Source organism: Panthera tigris, chromosome D3, assembly GCF_018350195.1.
Source record: "Panthera tigris isolate Pti1 chromosome D3, P.tigris_Pti1_mat1.1, whole genome shotgun sequence".
NCBI classification, from domain to species: domain Eukaryota; kingdom Metazoa; phylum Chordata; class Mammalia; order Carnivora; family Felidae; genus Panthera; species Panthera tigris.
The window spans coordinates 10,466,826-10,482,057 of record NC_056671.1 but is presented as its reverse complement, the minus strand read 5'-3'; the positions used below and the strand labels follow the sequence as shown (position 1 = coordinate 10,482,057).

At 59.9% G+C, this 15,232-nt stretch overlaps 1 protein-coding gene across 1 annotated transcript in view; it reads right to left on the bottom strand.

The window, feature by feature from the left end:
- Nucleotides 1–15,232, bottom strand: part of DTX1 (deltex E3 ubiquitin ligase 1) — a 33,512-nt gene that overhangs the window by 12,858 nt on the left and 5,422 nt on the right. The window contains exon 2 of the mRNA XM_042961969.1: nucleotides 4,041–4,749. Within this exon, the coding sequence (XP_042817903.1) occupies nucleotides 4,041–4,749 (709 nt within the window). The remainder of the gene's footprint in view (nucleotides 1–4,040; nucleotides 4,750–15,232) is intronic.

Below are 15,232 nucleotides of genomic sequence, written 5' to 3'. Positions count from 1 at the left end.
AATCGGACTTGCCAGGTTGGGTTTCTGTGGGCATGAAGACAGGCAATGCCTGTGTGTCAAAGGCGAGAAATGAGGCCTGGGACAAAGCAAGTGCCCAGTAAATGGAAACAGGCCTGCAGCTGTCCCCTCTCCCCTCCACCATGTGGGGTGGAAACTCTGAGTCTGCCCCACAGCTGTGTTCCAAAGTGCTGGACGCTGCCCTCTCAGGAGACAGGGCGGATCGTCCCCACCCCTGCGTGTCCCCCAGGCCCAGGCTGCCAGCTGGCTCCCCGCCCCGTCACAGGGGCAGTGGAAAAATACCCAGGCCAGAGGGACACTCTGGCCCCACTGGGCAAGTCGGTGCCCCTCTCTGGGCCTCTTGCCCTGTTCCCCACCCAGGGCCGAGATGCGGGTGTGAAATGATCCTACGGGGTGGGCGACTTCAAAGCTTTGCATGTCACGGGCCCTCCGGAGCCAGCCAGCACGCATGAGTGGTGGCAGTTTTTAGCTCCGTTTGTCAGATGGGAAAACTGAGGCTAGGGGAGGGAAGCCATGCCCCCAAGGTCACTCAACCGGGAAAGGACTAGACTCTGGGTTCCTCTCAGTCCTGAGGGACAGAAGGAGGTGCAGAGGAGAGAGCGGAGAGGAACAAGAAAGGCAGAGAGAAGGAACGACAGACAGACAGATGGACGCAGAGACACAGGGAGCCACAGAAACACTGTTACCAGTTGAACCGTGTCCTCCTAGAACATCTATGTTGATGCCCCGCCCAGGCCCTCAGACACTTTGGAGACGGGGTCCTTGGAGAGGGGACAAGAATGAGGTCCAACAACGTTAGGGTGGACCCTAACCAAGGACTGGTGTCCTCACAAAGAGGAAGCCGGACACATAAACCCAGAGGCAGAGGGATCATGCAGAGGGCCGTGAGGGCTCTGGGGTGTGGGGGGCCAGGGCGGGGCTGGGGGGGGGGCTGGCTGCCTGGCTCCTCAGAGACCCCCATCTCTCCCCTCGTAGGCTCTGCCTGGGCCTCTCTTGCCCCGGCAACGGAGGCCTCAGCCTGGGGGAGCCAGGCTCTGCTCCCCTGTTCACACGCCCCTCGTTCCCCCTCATTCCCAGGCAGACTCCACTCGGAGCCAGAGTGTTTTTAGCCGGGGTTCCTCGGAGAGGAGGCCTGGGGGCCTTGACACAGGCTTGTCTGGCTGGGCAGGGTCTGTGTGGCTGGGGACAGATGAGAAACCCCTCGACAGTTCGCACACACCCCCCCTTTCTCAGCCAATGTCTGTTCTCAGAGAGGGTAACGACCGTTCCAGGCGGAGGAGGAGGGGGGCACGTGGCTGGGGAGACCGGAGGACATGTTTAATGATCAGCACAACACCCCCAGGGAGAAATTCTTCTTGTCCCCACAGCCCTCTTGAGCTCAAGCACACTCTATAGCTCCCCACTTAGGCAGCACCAAGCCCGGGCTCCCCTAAGGCCCCCACAATCTGGCTCTGTAACCCCCCCACTTGGGAAACATCTCACCCCCTACTGTTCCAGCAGGAAACCCCCATCCTCGTATGGTCTCCAGAACCTGCTGGATTCATTCCTACCTCCACTCCTTTGCACCTGCATCTGCCTGAGATGTCCTGCTCCTTCTGACCGGCCCCTCGCACCTCCAGCCCTTCCCGGCATGTGCCGTGTTCTCCAAGCCCCACTGAAATCGCCTATGCTGTTCCCTCTACCTGGAATAGCCTTCCTCGGATCTGGCTCCCTCCTCAGAGGGGTCTTCCCTGACCGCCCCCCCCCGCCCCGTTCCCTCGCCACCCTACCGCCCTGTCCCACTATCTCCCCGGCACTTCCCTCTCTCTCCAGCCACTGTGTTCATTTACTCATTTATTTGCTTGCTGCATATGCCTGTCTCCCCACCAGTCTGGGCCCCATGTGTCTTGCTCAGTTCTGTGAACACACACCCTCGGTACATATTTGGAGAATTAATATCGGGCCATCAAAGCTGAGTGATGCCCAGCCTGCTCTGGAACCGTGGATGGTACGAATTTCATCAGCGGCTAAGATGTTCACTTCACCTGGAAACCCGCTGAACACGTGTAGGAGAGTTGCACAGGGTTCCCGGACCAGTTCTTATGGTCACTGTGTAGGACACGTGCCACTATTTTCTTTTCTTTTCTTTGTATCCTACCCTATCCTATCCTATCCCATTCCATTCCATCCCGTCGCAAGACAATTCTGGTTGCAACCTTTCGATTTCATAACCCACTACTGGGTTATGACAATACAGCCCCCAAGAGAAGGTTCTCAAATTCTTGCTGCAGAGGTCCCTGAACCTTCCTGGTCCTGCCCCTCCCTTCTCATAACAGAGCCACAAGGAACGCTCCAGTCCCACGACCCCTGGTGGGTGAGTCCCTCCTGCAATGCCTCCCCAAGAGGACTTCTTGACCTCCTCGGGGCTCCTCCCTGTTGGCACCGGGCCTGCCTGAGGCTGGGGCCGCTCAGGGTGCCCCTCTGCCTGTCCCCATGGCTCACGCCCTCCCCCCAGAGGCATGACCCGAGCGGAGGGGGCAGGGAGGCAGGCGGCCACTGCTGCAGTCTGCCTGAAGAATTAGGAGGCATTCTCGGCTCCTCTGGCCCCCGCACCGACCCTCTCCCTGGATGACCAGGGTCCTAACTGCCATTGCCGCACCACTGCGATGAGCAGGCGCTGTGTCCAGGTACATGGTGTCCCCACGCAGTGGAGATTCCGTTCGCATTTGCCAGATGGGGAGGCTGAATCTCCATGAAGGCCACGCCCCAGACCTCACAACTCAAGTGGCGGACAGGGGGTCTGAACGTGAGCAGTCACTTTCAAAGGGACAGAAGGCGGACAAGGCAGACAGCTTTAGGGTCTCTTCCCTTCTCCAGGCCTCAGTTTCCCTTGGTGAAAAAGGAAGCCTGGATGTGGTGACCTCAAAGGTCGTGTCCAGATCCGACCTTGGCTGGTCTTGCCTGGGCCACCCCACAGGGGTCTAAGCAGAGCTGGCACGTCTGGGGCACCACGACCCACACCCCAACCTGGTCTTCTGGTCTGGTCTTTACTCTTCCCCACTCTCTCAGGCTGATGGAGACGGGGCTCTGGGGCCGGGAGCTGACCCGCTGGGTCTGGGGGCCTGGGCTGCCTTCCCCGGAGGGTTTCCATATGTGGTATGACGGGGGTTCCTTTCCTCAGTGAAATCCTGCTGGGAAAGCCAGCAGATTCCAAAAAGGGTTGCTCTGGCTGAAACAAGAGCAGAGAGGCTGGCTCTGGTGCCCCTGACTTCTCCCGGATCCGCCACCCCCCCTGCCGCCACCGCCCCAGGTCACCTGGGCCTCTCCCGAGCTGCGAAACACCACATTCGCCCAAAGTTAACGGTGCCATTTCAGGCGCGGCCTATGGGGAAGATATTCTGAGCCAGTGGCTAATGCTTGCTGGGGCCTCGGGGCGAGATGGGCCTAGTCTAGGGGAGGGGCTGAAGCCCTCTAAAAACTCCAAGACAACACGACACAGACTCTGGAATCCTCCGGCTCTGAATTCCACGCCCCGCTCTCCAGCTGGGGGACCGTCAGGAGGGAGCAGACCGCTCCCAGCCTCAGCCTCCCCAGCTGCAACACGGGCCTGGTGGAGCTGTCTGGGGGTAACAGACGAGGCGAGGCAGACAGGTTAGCAAGCGAGGCACAAGGAACGCACACCGCTCTTGCTGCTGCAGCCCCAGGGCTCGTGAACTGTTACGAGTTATCCTATCCTATCCTATCCCCTTCCATTCCATCCCGTCGCAAGAAAATTCTGGTTACAACCAGAGTTGTTACGAGTCCTCCCTGCGCTTCGGTTCCCTCGGCTGCGAATCGGGGCTGAGGGCGGTACCTACCTCGTACGTAGCGCCCCTGCGCGTGGACGTACACCAGCGGGAACGCGCTAAGGTGCTTTAATCACTGCCTGGCACCAAGCGAATTATTCACTAGACGCTAGAAATCGCTTACGACTGTTCTAAGGACTGTGACCGTGCGCTCGTAGCCCCGGAGGGCAGCCACCCTGCGCCCGGGGCCCGTCTTACCCGGGCGGGATGGAGGCGCGTGCGCTCACGCCGGTGGCGCGCTGGGGCCCGGGCCGGTTGAGGTTGTTCTGCCCCGGGGTGGGCGCGCCGCCGCCGCCGCCGCCTCCGCCGCCGGGGGCGCTCGGGCTGCGCGGGGACGCCCCGGGGGGCTGCGCGGGCTCGGCGGGGCCGGCGGCGGGCGCGGCCCAGAGCGCGGCGCCCGCGAAGGTGGCGCTGGGGCGCACGGCGAGCGCGCCGGGCGGCCCTCCGGGAGGCGGCGGCGGCGGCGGCGGCGGCGGGGCCGCGGGGGGCGCCTTGCGGCGCTGCGAGGCCAGGATGGCGTTGGAGGCGGCGCGCGTGCTGTTGACCAGCAGGCACTGCTGGCACGAGCAGGGCTGGCCCGAGCTGGCGCCCACGGGCCACGACTGCGACTTGGGGATGGAGCCCACGGTGAGCGGGTAGGCCAGGTCCAGGCGGCGGCGCAGGCGGCGGCGCCGGCGCGTCTGGCGGTTCATCTGCGACATGCTGTTGAAGTAGATGAGGTAGCAGAAGCCGAGCGACGAGAGGTCGAGCCACGGGTGCTGCTTCTCGTAGGCGTTCTGGATGGTGATGCAGATGTCCATGTCGTAGGCCGTCCACGCGCCGCCGTCGTTCTCCCACTCCCACACGATGCCCTTGCCCGGCGCGGACGACGGGTCGTAGAAGTTGCGCCGCACCGGCCGCATGGTGCCTGCGCTCACAAGGGGGAGGGGCGGTCAGAGCGGGGGGGGGGGGGCCTCCCCCCACCCCCACCCCCACCCCCACCCCGGGGGCGGCACAGCGGGGGGGCCGGGCCGGGCGGGCGCGACGGGACGGGACGGGCAGGCACCCCCGCTGCCCCGGGGACGGGAAGGGCCAGGGCGTGGTGGGGGTGGGGTGGGGACTGTTCGGGCCAGTGGGGGGCGTGCCGGGGCCCCCGGCCTCCGCGAGCTCACCCATCCCAGACTGCCTTCACCCATCCCCCTCATCGGCGCTCGAATGCCAGCGCTAATTCCTCTCCTCCATCATTCTTCCATTGGCTCCTTCATTCATTCATGCCTTAGTTCCTGCACTCCTATCCTCCTGGGCTCGTTCACTCGCTCCTTCTTTCGTTAGATCCTTCTCCCAAGCCTGCAGCCATCCCGGATGCTCCTCATTGATACTTTTTTTTTTCTTTCTTTCCTCACTCGGTAATGTAATGCAAGCATTCAGTCATCCCCTCATTTACCGCCACCCTATTTAAAAATGTGCCACCCCTCCACATCCTTCCTTTTCTCTCTCTCCATCCCCGCTTGGCTTTCTCCATCTGGCGTAAGTTATATTTTACCTATTTATCTTGTCTTCTGTCTCCTCTCGCTAGAATGTCACCAAGGCAGGGACTCGGTTTTACTCCCTGCTGTATCCTCGGCGCCTGCGCACAGTAGGTACTCGGCAGATATCTGCCGGATGCATGAGCGCATTCACTGGTCCAGACAGCGATCCGTGTGGGGGTTGGTTACTCCCCCTTGCATTCCTCCACGCCTTTTGCTAATTCCTGCATCTGTCCATCCCTTCGCCCACCAATCCTTTTGTTTTCCACTCATCTGTTTGTTCATTTGTGCCTTCCCTTAACGCGCATTGGCCCACTGCGCTTTCGAGGGCTCCGCGCTGAGTGCTCATTCAGAATGCACATGCCCGCGTGATAACCCCAGCCAGGTGAGTGTCTCCCAAAGCTCTAGGCGATCCCCGAGAGCCAGGCTCCACGGGACCCTGCGCGAAACAGAGAGAAGGCAAGGTCCGGGCTGCAGGACTTCTCAGAGGCTTTAGCCTGCTCTGCGCCTCGGGACTACAGTGGAGGGATCGTTTTGCTGGGTTCACTTGGCACACCTGTGGGAAGGCTGTGCGCTCGACTGCTCCTCAACTGTGGGCAGGTCCCTTCAGCCTCCCTACGTCCCGGGGGGGGGGGGGGCCCATCGCGAAAACGAAGGTGCCGCTAACCCATGACCCACCCGCCCCCTCACACAGAGCTGCAGGGAGGATTCGGCGAGAATAGCCACAGAGCCCAGGGTCTGGGTTGGGCTCCAGGGCCGGGAGGCAGACAGACTTCATTTCAAGGCCCAGCTGCCCAGCTTGCCAGCTCTGTGACTGTGGCCAGGTGACTCAACAGCCCTGGCTTCGGCTTTCTCATCTCCAAAATGGGCACCAGCAAAGCCCAGCTGATTCCTTGGCCCCTTCCTGTGGCGGTCCAACAGGCGTCTCAAACTCAGCTCTGCTAAGAGCAGGGCTCTGATCCCTCCCCGCCCTGCATCTGCTCCCCACGAAGTGCTCCCCCTGGCAGTTGCCGACAGCCCTGTGCTCCCGGCTGCCCCCAAACGCGGACTCATCCCTGACTTATCTCACACCTCACATCCAGTCTGTTAGTAACGCCAGTCACCTCCTCCGCCTTCAGACAAACCCCACACCCGACCACTTCTCCTCCCTGCTTTGATTCTACCAGGTCTAGACCGCTGGGTCTCTCCTGCCTGGACTGGTGCAGTAGACTCACGGCTGGTCTCTGCTTCTCCCTTTGCCATCTGCAGTCTGTTCCCCACGTGGCAGCCAGCGGGATCTTGTTCAATGCCAATCGGATTACATCTCCCTCCTGCTCAAAATCCTCTCAGGGCTCCCCCCTCGCTTGGAGTAAAAGCCAAAGTCATCGCCATGACCCGCAAAGTCCCACGTTGTCTACAAAGCTCCTACCAAGCCCCGTGAGGCCACAACGTCCCGTCTTCCTGTCTGACGTATCACCTACCGCCTCCCTCTCTCTCACTCCACTCCAGCTACCCTGGCCTCCTTGTCATTCCTCCAGCGCCCCAAGCACTATCCAGCCTCGGGCCTTTGTGTCTGCTGTTCCCTCCACCTGGAATCTGACTCAGTGGGTCCCAGATGTTCTCATAGTTTCCTTCCTTTCAGGTCTCTGCTCGGATGTCACCTCTTCAGGAAGGCTTTCCCAGACCACCTTTCGAACACGTCTTGTTGCTTTCTTTTTCTTCCCAGTACTCGGCACTGCCTGATATGATAGGTTAATCTGCATACTTTCTTTTTTCCTTGTCTCTTCCCACTAGGCTGTCAGCCCAAGAGGTCGGGGATCTTAGTCGACTGCTTTGCTCACTGCTGTATCCCTGGCAAGCACTGAGCCTGGCAGGCAGTAGGCCCTCACAACATGGAGGGCATTTCCACTGTTAACGGGCGCAATTCCAAGGTGCCTGGCCCAGGGATCTACAACCAGATGGGTGGGGATCCCCCGTGGACCTTCCTGAGGACCCCCACGTCCCCCTGCCTTGTTCAGGCTTCCCTCTCCTGAGCTGTCCGAGGGATCCTCTATCAGAACCCAAGGGCTATGGACTGACTACCCCTGCCCGGTCAGACCCTGAGAGCTGGGGAAATCGAGGCACAGAGTTGTAGCCACTGACGTGAGGGTGATGTCCCTGGACGCCTATATTGGTCAAGCCAATCATAGGCAAACCTCCCCCCGGGGCCTCTCGGGCTGCCTCACTCTGATGTCTGATTTATCATCGTAATCGAGTGCGTGCATATTGATTTTTTTCCCGGACAATGGTGTTCCTCTAGGACAGGCCTGAGAGGGGTTGTAGGAAACCTTTCTGGATCCTGCCCCTGCTCTGCTCCTGAGTGAGGGCTCACGACAGATGATCTTCGGGTCTGATGGGCCTGAGGCACCACCGTTAGCCTCCTGGGAGGGTTGAGGCACCATACCCCTGGGATGGTAAAGGAAAGGATGGGAACTTGCTTTATTTAACCACCCCTGTGCATCCGTGACTTGGGCGGGGCAGGGCAGGGGCAGAGGTGGGAGGTGTAGAATTAAGTGGTTGAGAGAAACAACTCAGAAGTCTCACAGGCCATTGCAGATCCTGGCTCCACACATAGCCTCAGTGTCCTCATCTGTGAAATGGGCGTATTAATACATACGCCAAAGAATCACCGTAGGACAGAACAAGACAATGCCTGTCCTAGGGGCTCAGCAGGATGCTTGGCCACAGTAAGTGCTCGGTGAATGTTACCCGAGACGGCTGTTATTATTACATCACACATTACCCCCATTCCCCCTCTCCCGGCCCTTGTTCCCTCGGTGAACTCCTATTCATCCAACAAAACCCTCCATGCGTCTACCTCCTCCTGGAAGCGCTTTTGTGTTCCTGCCGCTGCGACTGGGACATGCAGCTGTATATTGCACACCTGTCCTTGCGCTGTCATTAATTCGTTTTTGTGCTTAATCTCCCTCGCCGGTTGATGACCCTCAGGAGGACAAGAACCAGGTCGGACCCACGCCTGCGTTCCCAGCGCCAGGCACAAAGCCTGGTGCAAAGGAGGCGTCTGCAACAGAAACAGGCAACCTACTTGGCACGAGTCAGGGAAAGAGGAGGAGAGAGGCTGGTTTTAATGGAGGGGGAGCGGAGGCTTCAGGAGCCAAAGCGCACCCGGGGTCCCCGGGGAAGGGGGGGGACAGGGTTCCAGAGGCCAGTGTTGGCCAGCTCTGCAACAAAGGACTCCGACGGCCCCTCCCAGCAGGTCAGGACCAGCCAGCCCAGGCATCCCTCTCTCTAGGGCTCTATTTACCAGGTATCGATTTTCCTGCCTGTTTACTGGTAGTTATTAAAGGCTGCGTCCCTGGAGTCCTTTTCAAACGAGATTGGAACCTGGAGAGCGGGAGTAATTAGGGCAGCTGCTGTCCTCCCTGCCGGGCCCTGCACCCTGCGGCACCCGCTGCAGCCCGCCCGCCCATCCGTCCACCTCGGGCTCCGGCTGGCCGTGGACCAGGCCGAGGGGGGCCGGCTGGTTCCCCAGTGACCCGTCTGGGCTGCGATCTTCAGATTTCCAAGGGAGCCGGAGTGCTTCTCCTGCCCAGCGGCTTTGGCCTAGATTTTTGGCCAGAACCATGGGTCTAAGATGGGGCCCGAGGTTCTTCAGCCTGGGAAACTGGGGGCCTGGAGGCATAGCTGGGCCTTCTCGAGCAGACCGCTCCCCTCTTGGGTCTCCAGGGCACCCAGCTGTGCCGGCCACGAGGGTCTGTGCCCCCGTGGCAGTTTAGGAAACTGTGTCAAGCTTGGACCATTTCTAGGCCTGTTTCTGTGTGTCTGCTTTGGTTACCTGTCCCCCAAACTCCACTTTGTTTCTTAAGAATGTTTGATTGAGGGGTGCCTGGGGGGCTCAGTCGGTTGAGCGTCCGATTTCAGCTCAGGTCATGATCTCGCATCCGTGGGTTTGAGCCCGGCTTCGGGCTCTGGGTTGACAGCTCAGAGCCTGGAGCCTGCTTCGGATTCTGTGTCTCTCTCTCTCTGCCCCTCCCCTGCTCATGCTCTGTCTCTCTCTCTCAAAAAAAAAAAAAAATGAATAAACATTAAAAAAAAGAAATTAAAAAAAGAATGTCTGGTTGAAAAATTGCTGTCTTCTTCCAGCTGAACTGAGGGGAAAGGGGCCTTGGCCATGCACTGAGGCTGGGCATGGGGGCGGCCACGGCCACTGCGGCCCATAAGCACCTCATGCCTGGGACAGAGGCCACGAAAGAGATGGAAACACAGAGCAGAGCGAGAGACAAGGGGGAGAGAGACACAGAGAGACAGAGAGAGAGAGAGACACATGCCCAGAGAGACTGCCGTAGGGAGACCAAGATCGAAACGGGAAATGCTGAGGTGGGTACAACGAGAGGCCGGGGGTGGGGGGTGGGGGCAGAGAGGGAGGCCGAGGGTGAGAGGCGTAAAGAAACAAAACGCCAAACCTAGACACTGAGACAGTCAGGGAGAGTCAGGGGAGACAAGAGACAGGGGAGAGCAGGGAGCGGAGAGGATGGGGGCAGACGGTAGCTACAGCCAGAACGACAGAGCTAGCATTTATTGAGCACCCACTGTATGCCGGATGCCGTGCCCAGCACTTTCCTTCACTAACTCGTTTTATCCCTCCTTCCAGGGAGGGACCAGAATTATTCCTGTTTTACAGATGAGGCAAGGAGGCCCAGAGCAGTGAAACCTCTGGAGGGCCGGGACTGATGTTCCATTCGTGAAGTAATGGAATGGCCAGGTTACACCGGTTCTCAGGGGTTCAACTCAGCTAAGTGGTAGCCCCGGCCTAGGATACCTCCCACGATGGGGAACTCACTACCTTACCTCAGCTTCACTCACTGTGTTTAGCTGTGCGAGGTTTCTGCCCCGAGAACGTGGTACTGATCTGACCCCCTTCGTGGAGGTGGGCCGTGTGGGCATCTCAGCACCCAGCGTTTGGCATTAAGAAGCAGCTGACTCTGTGGAGAGAAGGGAGGGCCCCATGCCCTCCTGCCTACCCCTCAGACTCCAGAGGGTTCCTCCCTGGACTGGGCCAGCCCCAGGGGCGGGGGGGGGTTGGAGGTGGCTTCCCGGAGGGAAGTGATCTCAGGGTGGGGGCACCCAGACCCCCACGGGAAGGAGGGCTCGGTGGGAGAGGGAGGTAGCCATGGGACTTCCTGTCCGGCGGAGGGAGTCCTGCCCCAGGCTGAGGCCTGAGATCAGGGGTTGGGCATCGGTTGAGCCTGAGTTGAGCACCCACTGGCTGCCAGGCCCCAGTGAGGGACTTTACTGACCCCTCCACCAACCCAGAAGTAATCCTAACACCCCTAGGACCCAGTCAGAGAACACACTCGCATGGCCCAGGTTCACGTCAACTTGGGTAATCCTCATGACGGCCCCATGGGGTAGGGATTTTATTACCCCACGTTAGGGGTGAGGAAGCAGAGGCACCCAGTGGCTTAGGAACATGCCCCATATTCCATGCAAGCGAGTGGTCTAGCCAGACCCACACCCTGACTCCCGTCGCTGCCGCCTTTACTGCCCTGCTCCCACCAGCCCATTTTCCAGAGGAGGAGACTGACGCACGGAGGCTGGGCACGGCACGCGGCGGAGGCTCCAGCCTGCCGTTTGACCTTCCAGGATAGAGGTCCTCTCCCTTGGCCCTCCCCGACTGTCCGCACGGCTGGCCAACTCCCTCTGACAAGGCAGCTACAGGCGGCCCGATTTATCCAGCTCCTGTGCTGGTGGTTTCTGTGCACCACCCCGTCTCCACGGCAGCCTTAGGGCTTTCGAGCACTCCCATCAGCCCCCCTTGGAAGATGGGGAGACTCAGGCTCCCTGGGAAGACGAGGAGGCGTGGCTGGGGCAGAGGCCTGGCTGGGATTTGAACCCCCGGCAGGCAGGGGCCCCAGGGCGCCCCGCCCCTCCCCTCCCACGCTGTGATCGATAATCCCGCCGTGTTCTGTTTCCCTTCAAACTCTCCCAGGGGACTCGTCAGGCTCAGCCATGGCCCATTAGCGGTTTCGGCACGTTTGAAGCTGGCCCAGGCTCCCCAGGGTGGGCCGGCAGCCAGGCCAGGGCAATGGAGAGGAGAGGGGAGGGGTGAGGAAGGCCGAGGGGCCGCGTGGCACTCAGGCTACTGCCTGCGAATCGATTTCGAAAGGCCCTTGTCCCAGAGGCTGCTGGCAGCTGGATGTGCCCACGTTATGGGCCGCGTGCGGGGCCTCTCGGTCACCCGGCTTCTAGCACACTGGGGTTCAGACCCCCTGATACAGCAGTAAGAGCTGCATGAGGGGACAGGGAACGGGAAGGAGCAGTCGGCATCTCCCAGACCGCTGTGTGGCCCCGGGGGACTGACCGGACTGCTCTGAGGCTCTCCTTCCTCGTCTCCTTCCTAACCTCGTAGAGGTTACTACGGCAGTAACCTCTGCCCCGTGTCCCAGCTTCCGCCGCCTGCACCCTGCAACGCATTCTCACGTGGCAGCCAGAGCCAAACTCAAGTCTGACCGCATCACTCTTCTGCTCAGTACCCATCAATAGCTCCCTAGTGCCCTTAGGAATCAGTCTAAGCTCTTCAGCTCATCTCTGACCCATCACAAGCTGTCTGTGCCGTCTCACGCTCTCGCCACACCCAACTTGTAGTTCTTTTCTGAACACGTTGTGCGTGGCTGTGCCTTGGAGTATTTGCATGTGCCATTTCCTCTGTCTGGAATGTCCTTCGATTGATTCCCCCAGCCCATTTTCCTCCCTGCCGGTTCAGCGCAAGCACTGTCCTCCTGGGATCTTCCCTGCCATACTGAGGGAGAATCACACCCTTCTTGGGGCTCCCACGGCACCTTGCAGCTGCAGTGCCCCCATTAAAGCACGTAGCTCGCTGAGATATTGAGACTGCGTTCCCTCCAGCCTGGGCGCCTCTCAGAAGCTGGGCTGGCTTTCAGCCACCTTAGCATCCCCTGATAGCCGGGAACACACGCATAGGCCCTTGGAAAATGCTAGCTGAGGGAAGGAAGGAAGGACCGAATAAATACACACGAGTGAACCTAACTGAATGCTAGAAACGACTAGCCTGAAGATTGCAAGTTAGTGGTGGATGTGTTTGTTGTGGTCGGCATGCTATTTACATTGAAAAAAAAAAAAAAAAGAAAAAAAGAAAGACAAAAATGACCCGCCTTTGAAAACTGGGGTAGACTCACTCAAGTCTGGGTTTCAAACATCCCAAAATATCCAAAGATGTGGCCAGAGGGACTGGCCTCCTTGGCAACCGTTAGCAGAAACCGAGTCACGGTCACCGCATTCATGCTTTGTAGTATTTATTGAACACCTACTGTGTACCAAGCACTAGAGAACAGCGGTTGGAAACCTTTGCCTTCCCAGCCACCGCACACACTTTTACTAGCTGCCTGGACTCTGTAAGCATCTGAATTTTCAGCCACTGTCAAGAAGGGGGAACTGGGTCCCAGAGAGAGACAGGGACTTGGCCCATATCACCTAGAAATCAGAGCCCAGACCCTTCTCTTACTTCCACGGGACCGGGTGACTCACGCGTTGGCATGAATGAACCTTCGTTCCCTAGAACAGAGGCGCCTAGGAGGGCCCCATAATGGTGTGGTTCCAGGTAAGCTGTATGCTTCCTCTGGTGAGTTCTGCTTACAGCTGGAGGGAGAGGGGACAAAGGCCTGTCACCGGGAGAAGAGGTGGCCGTGCTGCAGCTGCTGGCAGGACTGTCCTGGCCGCCAGCACTGCCTCCTTTGATTGCCTTGTCCTTTGTTCTGCATTTCAGGGCATTCAGCTCCGGGGCCGGGTGCCAGACTCCCTCCCATACCCCGTCGGCCTGCTATTACTGCCTGGGCAGGTGGAGGTGGCAGCCTGGAGCCACTCCAGAGCCCAGAGAGGGAGAGGAGCTTGGCCAGGGGAGCAGAGCAAGGACACAGCCACAAAGGATCCAGAGGAGACTGAGCCCCCAGCCTGGTAGCTCCTGGGGGCCCAAGGTCAGGAACAGCCCCACATCCTGGGACCTCCGTGGTGCCTGGCCTCCTGTGTCACACCAGACAGAGAAGGGCCTTGAGGAAGAGGGTTTGTCTGTCCTGTTTACTGCTGCATCCTTAGGGCCTAGGACAGTGCCTGGCACATAGTAGGTGCTCATGACATTCCTACTGCATGAATGAAGGAATTAATACTGACTGCAATCCCATGTGATAGGTACTGGTGTCGGGCCCCACATTCCAGAGGAGAAAGGGAGGCTCAGGGAGAAAGTGCAGCTTACCCAAAGTCACAAGCCTGCACCCCACCCCCACTCCCAATATCAGAGAGCTGCTGGGAAGGGAACCTGGAGCCCGGGCCTCACCCGCAAGGCTCCCTGAGGCAGCCAGTTCCAGGTTTGGGGCCCCACGTCCTCAGCCGGCATCAGCCAGGGGCAGCCAGGGGCTGGTGGGGTATCTGTGTCAATCAGGAGGCCGCGGGGGGCTGGAGGCTGTCCTGGGAGGGGCTACCTGGGGTGTGATGCGGGAGTAGTGGGAGGGGAGGCCCTGGGAGACACAGACGTTGGGGGAGGGGAGGCTGGGAGGGCCCCGGGCACGCTCCACACCCTGAGAACTCCACCCTGGGGAGGGGAACTAGGGACCCCACCATCCACGGCTTGAGTGGGCACCGCTGCTGTGACCAGTCCTACCCCATCACCTCCCCACCCTGACCCTTCCTTATTACCTTCCAATCGCGTGTTCTATCACCTCCCCACTAGAACTCCCATGCCTCCCCCCTCACTGCTTATCAGCTTCTTCCCACCCTCCATCACGGCCGACGGAGCCCCTGTCACCCCACCCCCTCCCCTCCCCAGGACCCAGGACGGCCACCGTTACCCTCCCTGAGGGTTTCATCAAAGCCCCGCCCCACCTTACTGGTAATAGAATAGCGCCAATCGGTCTCATCCCCTCCCCCGCCACAGCGCTCATCACCTCCCTCACCTCTGGGTTAGACTCCACAGCTCCCTTGGAAAGAGGAGGCTGGGGGGTTGGGAGAAAGCAGGGAAGGATGGAGAGGGGTGAAGGAGGCGCAGGGGACAGGAGAAGAGAGAGAAGGGGGCTGGCCGTGAGCGGGATCCGACTCAGGATCCCGGGGACAACCCCCCACAGGCCTGGGCAAGGCGCTGCTGGCGCTGTCCAAGGTGCTAGGGCCGCCCGGCCTCGCATGGGGTGGGTGCCGCAGGCCTGGATCTGAATGTCCCTCCGTCTCTTCCGAGCTCTGGCAGGAGGCTCCCCACCCTCTGAGCCTCAGCTTTGCTGTGTGTAAAATGGGGTGACGCCCCCTGGCTGGGTGGAGGGAGCCCGATGGACTGTAAGGATATGCTTGCATCAGCCACCCTCCCCGCCCCAGCCCCAGCATGCTTCAGCTCTGGCCTCCAAGGGCCCATGATTAACGAGGCTGGTCCTTCAGCATGGCTCTGGGTCCCCTGGGGCCCGCCCGCTAAAGGGCAGCAGCTGGCAGCCTGGCGATGCCCAGTGGGACCCAAGAGGCCTCCTTTACCCCTCCCCTCTTCCAGCACAGCCTCCCTCCTCCCCCCAGGCCTGAGGCTTCCTCCAGGACCTTCCTGATGCAGCTTCCTCCACCTGGAAGTGCTCCTCAAACAATACAGACTCTTTCAGGACTCCTCCTCGAGGAAGTCCTCGCTCTCAGAGCCCCCAGGCACACGCTGCCCGCGTCACTGGCCCAAGGCAACCCGCACCTCTCCTATGAAGCATGTAACCCTCTGTCCTACTTGAGTGATAACTGCGTCCAAAGTAATATTCTTCCTGCTCTTACCTATATTATCTCATTTAATCCTCACGCCAGCCCTCTCAGGTAGGCACTATTGTTACTCCCCCCCCTTACAGAGGAGGGAACTGAGGCTCCCAGAGGTTAAGAGGTTTG